This window comes from Hyalella azteca, unplaced genomic scaffold (assembly GCF_000764305.2).
Source record: "Hyalella azteca isolate HAZT.00-mixed unplaced genomic scaffold, Hazt_2.0.2 contig6875, whole genome shotgun sequence".
Classification (NCBI taxonomy): Eukaryota; Metazoa; Arthropoda; class Malacostraca; order Amphipoda; family Hyalellidae; genus Hyalella; species Hyalella azteca.
In genome coordinates, this window is record NW_025937016.1 from 29,222 (window position 1) to 42,563 (window position 13,342).

At 38.7% G+C, this 13,342-nt stretch overlaps 1 protein-coding gene across 3 annotated transcripts; it reads right to left on the minus strand.

Moving 5' to 3' along the window:
• Window positions 1-70: 70 nt before the first annotated feature.
• On the minus strand, window positions 71-10,985 carry LOC108677674 (lysosomal cobalamin transporter ABCD4). Of its 3 annotated transcripts, none has more exons than XM_018165932.2 (14): window positions 10,695-10,985; window positions 9,493-9,620; window positions 9,026-9,168; window positions 7,921-8,037; window positions 7,367-7,492; window positions 6,437-6,569; window positions 5,792-5,926; window positions 5,320-5,475; window positions 4,666-4,777; window positions 4,296-4,359; window positions 3,621-3,949; window positions 2,668-2,870; window positions 1,761-2,296; window positions 71-1,543 (listed from the first exon to the last, which is right to left on the minus strand). In XM_018165932.2, the coding sequence occupies exons 1-14, from the start codon at window positions 10,906-10,908 to the stop codon at window positions 1,282-1,284; spliced, it is 2,658 nt and encodes an 885-aa protein (XP_018021421.1). In that variant the 5' UTR covers window positions 10,909-10,985; the 3' UTR covers window positions 71-1,281. The 3 variants fall into 3 exon arrangements, with proteins under 3 accessions (XP_018021421.1, XP_047736989.1, XP_047736988.1); XM_047881032.1 differs by having other exon boundaries at window positions 1,338-1,479; XM_047881033.1 differs by lacking the exon at window positions 10,695-10,985 and having other exon boundaries at window positions 9,463-9,561.
• Window positions 10,986-13,342: the final 2,357 nt, after the last annotated feature.

The window sequence follows — 13,342 nt, forward strand, 5'->3', positions numbered from 1 at the left end:
AAGAATTTCTAGAACAGCAACGGGTTCACATTCTTACGCTTAGAAGTTAACGCAGGATATAAAAAACAAATTAGCCAATAGTATATTGCAATCAAATATACATAAATATGTTATATAAAAAGCTTAAAAACGTCATACTCGGTCAGCAATACTAACCCTGTCATGTACTTGCAACGTAAACGGTCTCAATTGCATTTTAGTTGCGTGCGTATTCTTCACAATACACTTGGATGTTTCACTTTAAGTTCTTAGGTAAAAATAGTGGATTGAATGCAAGAAGTGACGAGGACAATTAAGGTTACCTATATAACACACACACAGCCTGGAAATATGGCAACACCTCTCGTTCTAATATGATTAAACTGAATAATTCTCAGCTAAGGCCGGATTTGAGATTACTAACAGATCGTTGAGTAATATGGCAATAAATCATCATATTTAATTTTTCCCTTGTGTTAAAAATGAATGAGAAAGCGTGTCTAGGACTCTGGCACCGAATTCCATCCTTCTAACGACCGTGCCATTTGTACGGTTAAGAGACCACATCCGCTATGAAGGATGCAACAAGTTTCATGATTATTAGTCAAAGAAAATTTAAGACCTATGAATGGTTAGCCTTGAACATTTTCAAGGCTGGACAAACATCAGAAGAACAAACAGGCTTGTCTCATGAACATGGAGTGCCTTAGAATACAACAGAATTAAGTACGAACATAAAACGACCTGATACCACGAGCGGTTGCATTAATGCATCGATCAAGAGACAGAATGGATGGAAAGAAATGGAAGTACGGATAAATACAAAATTGATGGAATAGAAGCAATAACTAGTATAGATATTTGCAGCTATAAATTACAATTATACCATAATTTGTGCACTAAAATAATTGGTCATGGACTGCTAGTCCTGAGACATGAACTGAAATTGTTGCATACAATTAGATCGATGGATATACGCTGTAACTTGTGCAAGTCTTCAAGTCTCTTAAACGACCTTCTTAATACGTTCAGCTAAGATATCAAGGCCACTAGAGGAGTGCGTTTTCCACAAGATGGTAGTTGCCCATTCCTTGAAATGATTCAATGAGCTCCCTTCTGTACGATGGTTATCTTGGCAACACGACGATGCGAAGCGTCAAGCCAAACTCCGGATTTCATATTTCAACACATGTTACAATTTACGTTGCTTGCATAGACTCCGACTGTCATACTTCAACACACGTTATGCTCCACGTTGCAAGCACTGACTAAGGACGTCATAGTTTCAACACAGTTTACGATTTACGTTGCCTGTAGAGACTCGAAGATCCACCCACCTTTGCCATCGAGGGTGAGGAGAGCGTGATGGTAAGGCCGCAGCGACGCTCGGTGTCCCACACTGATGACAGTAACGCCTGCGTCGGCCGCTAGTGAGTATAGGATGCTCTCGACGTCTTCACTGAGGGCACTGGTCGCCTCGTCCAGGATGGCAAAGTGGGGCTGGTGGTACAGAACTCGCATGAAGCAAAGCCGCTGCACCTCCCCGGGAGACAGGACATCAGACCTAGTGAGATACACTTTTTTAGCGAGGAGAATTTTTAAAAATAATTAAAGAGAAATATCACAAGTAGACAAGAGGAAAATGCAAAAACACAAGTTCGATTCTGCAATGATGAATGAAGGTAATGGGAATAAAAGCAAGGGAATATATGTTCGAATACATTTGACTGAAAATTGTTTCGTCACACAAAATTTTCAATGATCAGCAGTGATTTTCTCACCAAATCCAACCAGGATCTGAATCGAGTCCTCCGCATCGGCGCACAAGCGACGCCAGTTTTATTTGCTTGAGCCAACGCAGCAGCTGCCGGTCAGTCGGCGACTGTCGGGAGGCTAAGCCTCCTGCATTACTTGCAACGACGTTAGCATCCAATCTTCTTCTTGCGACTTCGGATAGCTGAGTCTGGGCGTCCGCACTTTGATGATTGTCATTTTCTGGGTCTTGATTGGCGTTATTTGTTTCGTTCATCTTTGTCAAACTCGACTGATTAGGTTGTGTTGTACCCATTTCTTGGTCTCTGTCAGGTGTTAGTTTCAAACGAGGAACAGTACCTTCTCTGGTCTTCTTAGTAGGGCTCTCCGTGTTCTGGTTACCTGCGTTTTCAGTTGGATCATAGCACACGGTAGGTGAGGCATCGCCGCAACTGTCGTTCATAGCAGTTGCTTCCGTTGGCTCTGGCATGACGCTGGACGCTGCGTCACTAACAACGATGCGCGGATTGTCGGCCTCGTCACAAAGCTGTTCAGGGTACACGATCTGCGCAGCGGGACACAATTTTTAATCATAGGCTCACAAAAATATCTTAGCTGTAATTAATTGAGAAGAATTATCAGTTTTTCTGTGATTTATGAGCAATTGTAATCAGAAAAGAGATCATAGGACATAAGTAAATAATTCTGTATTTCATCTTTTTGAACGGATTCATACATCACAGACTTTTCATTGGGTGAATAGCAAGATTCAGAGAAAACTCTGAATTAACCACGAATGCCCTAAATTGATTCAACAGAAAATAGAAAACGCAATCAATCATAAAATCACACGGGGATTCTAATATTTATCGCTGAAAAGAAGACACCGAGTAAAAATTTGATTGTCAGACAATTTTCAATTAATGGACAACTAACCTGTTCTCTCAAGGTTCCGTTCGTCAAGAAGGGCTTTTGCGGTAGGAATATGACGGCTTTGGGCCCGTAGCTGCTCTGATAAGCCAGTACACCTTCCTGAATGGGCCAAAGTCCTCTCAGAGCTCTTAGGAGACTCGTCTTTCCACACGAGCTGGGCCCCATGATCAACAAATTGTGGCCTCGCACAATATCCAAATTCAAATCTGAAAAAAATGTATAAGAGTGAGCGAATACACCAGTGAAAAGAAGAGCGAGTCTCAGAAAATTCTTTATTGTAATAGAGAAGAGCCACATTAGATTGAAATTTTCACAATTTATATGTCAAGTAACAGTATAAGGTAGTCTTTGTATGACTGACTACCTTTTATTCAGCACAAGTCATCATCAATGAAATTCAGTTTGAATATGAATGTGATTGGAAACGTTTTGCAAGATCTGAAAATAAATATTGACGGCCAGGTCAAGTAAGTTCACCGTAAAATCCTTCCGCACATACTAATCATCCATGTACGAGAATCACGTAAATCAAACTGATTTTTTTGCTATTAACGACCTTTGCGTTTTAGCGCATCATCTCATTTATGGAAAAAATGCACTATTGTGCTCGCCATGTCCGTCTGTCTATCCGTGACTTCGCGTTTTCGTCGACGAGAAAATGCGCTCTCTCACTCACTGCAGTGAGTACTGAGTTATTATTATTTTTTTTAACTTTGTTTTGCTGAGCTGCTAATTTTTTTGGTGAGCTGTTTTGGTGAGCCGCCGTTCGAATGAATTACCGCCGTTCTACAGAAATGAATTAAGGTTAATCAAAGCATTCAAGATTGACATTGGTTTTTGATTGACGTTAGCATTCGTAACGCCACTCACAAGTCATACGTCGCACTACAAAGCTCACTGTTCGGGTTTTGGGTACACTATTTACTTTGCAACTTCATACAAAATTCGACTCGGACCTCTAACTAAAGCAGTCGTGGTGCCTGGAACGCTCAGCGTTACGTTCTGCAGCACGAAGCCTAACGGCCATGAGGTGCCAGTGAAGGCGGGGGCCACCTCGTTACTCTCTCCGCCGTTAATATCAGCTTGCGTTGCCTCCTCAGTATTTCTTATCGCCGACGCTGCCTCCTGAGCGCCAGGGTTCACACAAGCAGCTATCAGGGCCACTTGGTCGTCGGAAAGCTTTTGGTGATGGGAGAGAAGGTCGGTGGTGGGCGTCAATTCGGTGTCAACTTGACTGGTGATCAACAGCGAAGCGTCCTGTTCGACCATCAGATCTTTGCTAGATCTGCGGGTCAATAATCATATATAGGATCAGCACACTACAACTGGGGAAATTTATATTTAATGTCGAATACATAAATGCTACAACAATTATTATAAGTAACTTCTAATTTGAAGTAAGAAATCAGAACCCCAAGCATTACACAGGAAGATGATATGAATCAGATTTACGATTACCCTGAATTACTTGACACCAATTTATTATCATTCAGAATGGAAGACGGGCGAACTTTCTTGGTACTAAATTACACAAGATCAGCAATTCTATACTAGCCGGTATCTAAAACATTTAAAGTGTTTTATTTCGAAGGTAAGATCTAGAACTCAACCCCGCAAAAGCTTCGCCTTGCCTGTCATCAGCTTCGCTTGAAGACGTACAGACGGCGCTGTAGGACGGAGGAGGACCGCCCGAACCTGCGCACCAAAACACACAACATGAAATGTTCTCGGCGGTTAAATCATGGTTTTGTTGGCCATGTTTAGTGTTTACTGACAATTCATAGTTCAATGATCGTATGAAATGAGGATCAAATTCTAGGTTCCATGCTAATGAAAATGGGTATTTCAAATACAATTTTAGGCCGAAATAGTAACCGGAATGAAATTCTTTGATAGACTTTAAAGCATGAAAATGTAACTTATTTTAACTGCAAAAACAATGGACGAAGACAAATAAAAAGAACTAGCACAACGAAAATTTAAATAAGTGTAAAGGCCTACTGGAGGCAGTGTAGAGGGTGCCCAGTACAGCCGGCGATGCCGAGTACGCAGGGGGCGAGGCTGCAGGGAGGCCCAAGTAGCCCTTGGTCAGGTCTGTGTATGACGCCGAGGCCTGCAATGAAATACAAGAGTTCATCACAATTTCACTTTGTGAGTACTTTCAGTAGAATGGCTTTGGCATGGTTTGAAATGGCACAGTATTTGATTGTTATTTCTGGTTGAAATATTAGGTTTTATAGAATAAAATACCTGTTGTGCATGACCTACGTTTCTACTAGGTCCTGCAGAAGCTAGTGCTGTTCTGCTAAGCACGCTAAAAACTCAGCTGGGACATTGTAAAATCCACATAGATTCTCAAAACCATAAAATTCATTGACGAAGTTTTGCACTCGTAATTTTTCATTAGCTAACAAAGTTCTGTCTTTGGGACCTTTCAATTAGTCGAGGAAGTTAGCTCTTAGAACTCTGCTCTTTGCTGTCAGGGCCTTATTATTAATCGATAAAGATTTGTCCTCAGGACCTCATCATTATTAAACGAAATTTTGCTCGCCAGACCTCATCATCAATAGACGAAGTTTTACGTAATCTCAACATTAGTAAATGACGTCTGCCCCACGCCCCTTACCGTTAGTCAACTAAGTCTGCCCTCAGCACCTTATCATTAGCAGAGTTCCAGTGAGATCGAAGTTGCTCGAGCGCCTCCAGCAGCTGCGAGACTCTGTGCGTGGCGCCCGCCACCTGCACGATGCTGCCGCACAGGTCCAACAGGGAGCTCAGGGAGCTGCTCAGCATGATGCACACGAACGCATTCTGCACAAGCAGTTCCAAGGTAAGTTGGTTGTATTACCATGTGTAGAATAAAAGCAATATTTACTATTTTTCAAAGAGATTATGACTTGTTTACACAGACATATTGCTTGATTAATTAATGGTTAATGAAAACAGTGTTACAATAGTCAGTTATGGAAAGATCGGGTTCAGAAGGTCGGATCTCTTGTGAAATCAAGACACGAAAAGTACAAAAATCGGCAACAGGCCAAGGGCCTATTTTTCAGTGCCGACAATTTCTATCTAAATAGTAATGACAGCGGGTAGTTAATGGTATGGCGACATCGATCTCGCTCACCTTGCTGATGATGGACGAAAGAGTGGAGCTGTCGACGTCGTCGTAAACGCCCGTAAAGATGGGAACGGCAATGGCGAGGTATGACAGGATAGACCCAAGATAATCGAACAGGTTTTGACACAGGTTCAGCCATAACTACGGGACACAATGAACATCACAATGATAAGTTAAAACCGATTGCGGGGTACAAAGTTGTTATAAACGACAGGTCTGTATACACAATCAACACTAATCTTTGGTATTAGTTTAGTCTAGAAATATCGGAACGAATCGTTTCCATCTAACAAAAGGCAGTTAGTAGAGCTTTGAGACAAATCCCTATGTGATCGGGGCAGATCGTCCTGTGATCGGTACAGACCGTTGTGATCGCGACAGATTGTCACGTGGTCGGTACAGACCGTTGTGATCGCGACGGACTTTAAAGTGATCGCGACAGATTGTCACGTGGTCGACAGACCGTTGTGATCGCGACGGATTGCTATGTGGTCGGTACAGACCGTTGTGCTCGAGACAGATTGTCACGTGGTCGGTACAGATCGTTGTAATCGCGACAGATTGTCACGTGGTCGGTACAGACCTTTAGGATCGAGACAGCGTTGTGATCACGATAGATCGTCATGTGATCGAGACAAGTGTTGTCTTCACCTGTCTGTTGAAGAGCGCCTGCTTGGCGCGGACCAGGTCGTCCAAGGCAGAGTTGGTCTTGATGGCCTCCACTTCTCCTGACACGTGGAACGCAACGCTCTCACTGCCCGCCCTGATCTGCATGTGTTTAAACCTGGGCCGAGTGACGGTTAATATCATACAAACATCGTGGAAATTTAATAGCAATGGTACACAGTGAACTGACTGAACTTGAATATATTCTTTTGTCTCGTATAAGACACGAACATATTATGACGGTCTCAAGGCAGAGTCCAAGTCGAAAACACAAATGCCTATCATTCTGTGCTGAAGATATACCTATTAGAATTAACACTCTGCCAATAGCGACCACTATTAGGACCTTTTGGCTCCATTCATGTCATGGTTATTAGGAACAACAATGAAGGCATCCTCGATGAAGACAGCACGCAAAACACTGGAACGCGATGTGCAAACACATCAGGGCCAAGGATTCGTCCACTGGGCATCTCCTTAAGTTTTTAGATATCCACTGAAAATTTTGTGGCTTCTTCGAAGATGCACGTAATCTCCACGCGAGCAAAATGTGCCAGGTACAATTCCATTTTTTTAAACTACTGAATATAAACTTTAAGCAAAAAATGCATCCGAATCAAGAAATAATTTATTAAAGATTTTAATCATCGTGCAGGGCAGAAATCTAATCCATTGCTCCACAGAAACTTCAGTAATCTATAAAAATGAAAAGGGTAGTAAATCACCATCAGAAAGATCACTTGGTTCACGTAAATTTTTGAAGGCTCAATAAAGCTCATAGACCAGTGATACACCCATGTTTCACAAAATTCCAGCTAAAAATGCATAGGTTTGAATTGACGAGATTGTCACCTGAGATCGCAAATTAAAGAGAGTTACGGTACATACATGGAGGGACCAAACACGCGTTCTAACCTGAGATCGCCTTCGCACTTCTCGGCCTGCACCACACGCGGCACGATGGGATCCATCACAAAGCGGTTGACGACGCTACTCAGCAAGAAGAAGATCAGGATCATGGTAGGACCCAGCCAGCCTGTGCTGCAATCACGAAGAGTTCATGGATTCCATCTTGCATACTGCTTTCATTTTCAGCATCAAAGCACTTTGTCAGAGTAGCTGAAGTACCAAGTCAATTGAATTTTCATTAATAGTGCAGTTAATCAATGTTCAGACAAGATATGTAAAAAATATAACTCAGTACTCACTGCAGTGAGTGACAGAGAGCGCATTTTCTCGTCGACGAAAACTTGAGGTCACGGACAGACGGGCGGACAGACAGACGGACGGACGGACATGGCGAGCACAATAGTGCATTTTTTTCCATAAATGAGAAAATGCCTAAAAACATAAGAAAAGAAAAATAACAACCATGCTTGACAATCATGCAATGATTTAGATACAAATAGCATTAATAGACAATTCAAAATATTGAACAAGCTGGAAGTAATTAACTAATTCTGGTAGACCTGGTATAAGCCTGATAAGTGTAGTAGGATATCTTGAATGGGGAGATGAGCAGAGTAGCAACCATCATCCCTAACGTTCGGCACAACAAATCCACGTCTTGCGTCATCCGCATGTCACTGGAAAAAATTGATAAACTTGAAACCCCTAAAATACTAAAGGGTAATAAAATCTCTCAGACTCATTTACTCGCAGTCATAGTACAAAACAAGTTGCTTGGCAATGATTCATGTAGAACTAATATGACAGAGAATATTGGTACTTGAAAACTAGGATTTTAATAGCGATGCCTGAGGACGAAAAGCAGCTGGTAATAAGCCGCATTTAAGACAGAATTACATCTATGTTGACACGAAATGCCAACCATAGGCATAAGGCAATGCCAATAACATCTCTTTGAAAAACATCCATCAGAAAAATATTTAATTTTCTCTAAAATTAATGCATGAAAGACGCAGTCACAAGGATGAAAAAAAGTTGTCATTTTGTGACGATGCTTGGCAATAATATTTTTCTAAGAAATTCCAACCAATGGCCAAGTCTATCTTGCAGACATGAAAATTGCTTACTCAGCACGCAGCCAGGCAGCAAGAATTCTGCTGAGAAGATATTTGCCTCTCCATTCAATTCAGGCTTAGCTTTTCTGGTACAACGTGTTTCACATTGATTTAAAGAAGAGGATATATATATTAATAATATGAATACTATTATTATTCATTGATTATTATATTATAAAATATTTATTTAATATACCTAGATGTATATAGATATTATGTAGGTATATAAATAAGTTAAATCTGCTATCATGATGTACACTTTATGTAATAATGTACTTTCTGACAATAGTAGTGAAATAAATGTGTGGAAAATAGATTTTAATTATAAGATTTAGACACATGAAAAATTTTCTTTCAACCTATGTGAAAAACCCATCCAAAATATAAACTAACACTCCAAAATGTATGAAAGGCTTGAAATAACACTCATTCACCCTAAAAACAAAGTGTAAAATCCTTTTCAAAAGAATAAATTTTAGTGGATGTACATCACACCAAGGATGTACACAAAATATTCCATGACTAGTAACGTTACACAGGCAGATCTCACGGATTGTCAAGGTTGAGATGCGGGGTGATGGTGATGGCGTAGTAGTTGATGCCAGCAAAATAGAGACGATGCAGTGCATGTGTCAGCACTCGTCGCCATGAGATGTACAACATGCTGCTGATGTAGGACTTCCCACTCAGAACCTGATTATACATTGACTAGTGAATGAACAAATACAATAAATATACAAGGAATCATGGGATATCAAATGAAATATGATTGCATAAACAATAGGAACATACAGACAAGTAGGGTAAAATGATACAAACTTATTAATACAAACATGAATGTTGAGAATAAAACGACAAGGTAAATTGGTGAGAATTACAAGAAAGCTAGTGAAAAATGACAACAACCACAAATGATATCATTATTTTAGGAAGTTATTCTCTCATGGTGCATTAGATGCATGACTTATCTACATAATCTTAATGAACCTATTAGTCAACAAGTGCAGTAAATCTTGCCCCAGCTATGGTGGTGACAAGCAAGAGGCTGTAGAGCGTCGTGTAGACAAATCCTTGCCAGTCCTTCTTGCCCAATACAAGGTAGTAGCGGCTGCTGATGAGGCCAACGTGGTACACAATGTACTGTTCTGCTCAGATAAACATGGAGTCAGCACTTTATTAAGAATATCAACTTAGAAAAACTAACACAAAATGATCATGAATCTCCATTGAATATACAATTATAATGTATAAGCAGCTCCAAACATGAAAAAAATAATTTGAAATGAAAAATTCTGTCTGGAGTAAGAATTGATTGAAAATTTAATTCAAAGAAAATCCTTCATAGTATATGAAGTCCATGAAACAAGTGATAAATTGGTGTTTTGCCTAAACAAAATGAGCATTTTTACATATTTAACTTTACATTAAGCACAACTTTAGCAATGTATAACTATAGTTAATCTAAATTGCCCAGGAAAAGTCAAACACAATTGTCATAGGCCTGTATTCTCCTCATGATACTGCTATGTAATTGAGGTCTGTTCTTGATCTTGGGGCAAACAAAAATTAGCCTTGCAGTTTTATCTGGATAGCACATACTATTTTATAAAGATTCACTAACATGTCCAATCACCCATGCATAATCAAGTGATAGTTCAGTGGAGCCACTGCATTGCAGAATTTTGATTGGTTGCCTCACAATATGTATTCAAATTTTTACTCAGTTATTGTGGCAGTTTTGAAGTGAAGCTGCACAACATTTCTATTCATCTTATATTTTGGATGTATGTCAGTCCTCAATTTTACATTGGGAGGAATATTTTATTAAAAAATTATTGTTTTATAATAACAAAAATATCATGGAAAATGCCAGAGAAAAAAAAAACATCTAATAAAACCTTTATTGAATGAAGGTTTGAATTCATAGCACTCAAGGCTAAAGCATAAAGCACACTATGCCTTTATTATTAGTTTATAGTGTGCATAAAGCACCTATGAATATAGATGAAATGGCTCAAGTGACCAAGTATACATATTGTTTCATCATCAGTTTCTAGAACGAAGCTTACAATTATAATTTTAACCAATTCAAAAAGAAGGAAATATTGATTCAAATACATAACCAATGCTAAAAAGCAAGAGAGCAAGGCACAAGCTAATTATATATCAACAACAATGTATATATTATTCATGGGCCATGGCTATGACCTATGACTTACCCAAAATGCATACTAGCAAGAGGAGAGTGAATAGTATTACTGGGAGGCTGCAGATTCCTGGGAAGAGGAGAGGAGATAAACGTCTCAGTCTCTTGAGGAGCAGGACATTGATGCCCACGGACTTGTCTGCACTACTTGGCTTTTGATTAGGCAGTGAAGATTGATTAGAGCTGCCTAAGGAGCTGCAGCTTTCTGTATTGCTTGGAACTTCCATTTTTATTGCATAGGCTTTTGCCAATTCTTATAAATAGTAATAAAATTGATAGATCCTTTAAAAATTTAATTCTAGATAATAATAAAGTATTGGTCTGCCAAACAAATATAGATATTAAAATTTCATTTACACCATTTTATGAATTTAAGGATTAGAATTTTTCTATTGAATTTTTTCATACTAAATTTTAAAATTTTGTTGCTCAAAAGTGCCAAATTTTTAATACAATTGCCTTGGAATCTAAGAGCCCAATCATCATGAATCATGCACAGTGCACCCAATCATGAATCAAAAGCCATAAATGTCTTTTGTTATTGTTAATAATTGCAGAATTTTGCAGTTGCAAAAATGGCAGGAAAGAACCAGTCATGACTGGAAGGTAGATTTATTCTACAGTTTCCACATCTGATTCTGATGCAATCATTGACTTCATTGCAATGCACTGAATGCAGTTTAACTCAAAACAAAATATTTTATAGTGCTGAGTGACTAGGCTAGTGAGTACTGACAATTTAATCAATGTTAACAGGATAACATTAACAGCCATTGTCTTAATTGCATAAAGCCATTAAATGAAAAAGTAGGTAATTTAACCATTTTATAAAAATTGAACATAATTTATATTTCAGAAATTCAGTAAAATTACAGTTGATTGCCATGAAAATGGTAACCATGCTACAATTCTCTATCATTTTAGACATGAATAACTCCAGATAAAAATTATATGGTACTATACCTAGTCTCATTGCTCTGCATGGTGAAATTCTACCCAAAAGCAACAGATGGTCACATCTCACATATTTCCTCAGAGGCTCAGAAGTAGACGAAGTCCTGCATGTCTTGACTGGGTGCCACTATCATTGACTAGGTATGTGTATGTCTATGTTGACTTTGGGGCTGCCCGCCGCCCGGGGCCGGTTGTCTTGCCTATGTGCCTTATCGCCCTTATGATGGCTAGAGAAAACGGTCAAACTGGCAACATAAGCCAAGGCAAGGCCAAGACCGGCTAAAATTCTTAATTTATTTGAAAAGTGTTGTATGTTTTTCATGCAACAATTCAAATCTTTGTGTTATAACTATAACACATCCAAAGCCAATACTTTGTTGCATATATTTTAATCAGCCAATGTGATTAAATAAAGCAAAATCGTATAATTCGGCCAGACAATAAACCCATCTGACTCGGGAGCCTGTTCTTGATCTAAAAAGATTCCGCACGTCCAGAAAATTGTCAGCTAAAGGTGCTGTTTAAGAACCTGCATCAATTCGCTCAGCCTAGGTAGTTGTCTTCTCGTCTATGGAAATTCTTAACTATGAATTCAACAGATAACTACATTTAATCGACGTGACTTCAACGCTGTTCGAAATTAGCTTTACAGATCTGAGAAGTCGCAGCTTGCTGGTTAATTTGGCCGGCAACTTTGGGATTCAGCCATTCAGGGTGACGGAATTTAAATTTGTAGGAATATCGAACCCGAGAAACATCGAGCTAACCTGATATTTTTTTTTAATTAGCATTGCACCTGAGTTTTAAACATTTAAGGTTGTATCCGACAGAAAGTGGTGGTGGTGGCGGGTTATAGGTGAAGAAGTCGCGCGTTGACCGACAGAAAGTCATGGTATAGTATCTTCGACATTGAAGAATAGGGCTGGATGAGCCTGTCGCCGATTCTTGTACTTTTCTCATACCCAAGTCGTCCAATTATCTCGAGACTCACCCAAATACCTAAATATATCTTTATATACTGTAAAATTATACATTTGATACCTTTATCACCAAATAACTACAATTACGAGCGATGTTACAATTCAAGAACGTATAATAGCATGCGTTTCTATTCTGAATACCAATATTTTCGGATAAATGCAGTAAAAAAAATTTAACGTGGTTGGCTTTAAAAATGTTTTCAAATTTAACGTGGTCACTTACGAATCATCAATAATAATAATATGCGTTTAAAAATTACTTTTAAAAGACAACACTTTTAAAGAATTCAGTGTCTCCAATGTTTCACATATACAAAGTGAATTTCTAATTTTATTATGCATTCAAAAATTAGTTTTTAATATTTTTATTTTTTTTTAATTTAAATTATTTTACAAAATAATTTTTCCAATTTATTTTAATATCATATATAAAATTTTAAAAAGTTTCAAAACGATTCATTTTGTCAATTGATTCATGCATTGTCTTCAACTTTACGCAAGTGTGCCAAATTTCAGATCGATTGGAGAGAAAAAAAGTGTCTTAAATACCGATTATAAGATTTGTAGCAGACAGACAAACAAACAAACAAACAAACAAACAAACAAACAAACAAACAAACAAACAAACAAACAAGAAGTGAAGTTAAAGAGAAGTCTTGTAATAAAATACACGTTTAAAAATTACTTTTTAGAGACAACACTTCCAAAGAATCCAGTGTCTCCAATC

Bases quoted from the DNA above. Each gene is read 5' to 3' on its own strand.
- LOC108677674 (XM_018165932.2), bottom strand. From the start codon at position 10,908: ATGGAAGTTCCAAGCAATACAGAAAGCTGCAGCTCCTTAGGCAGCTCT. The intron at 5,927-6,436 runs GTGAAGACAACA...TGTGTCCCGTAG, and splicing joins AGGCGCTCTTCAACAGACAG to TTATGGCTGAACCTGTGTCA. The intron at 5,476-5,791 runs GTGAGCGAGATC...CTGCTTGTGCAG, and splicing joins TTTCGTCCATCATCAGCAAG to AATGCGTTCGTGTGCATCAT.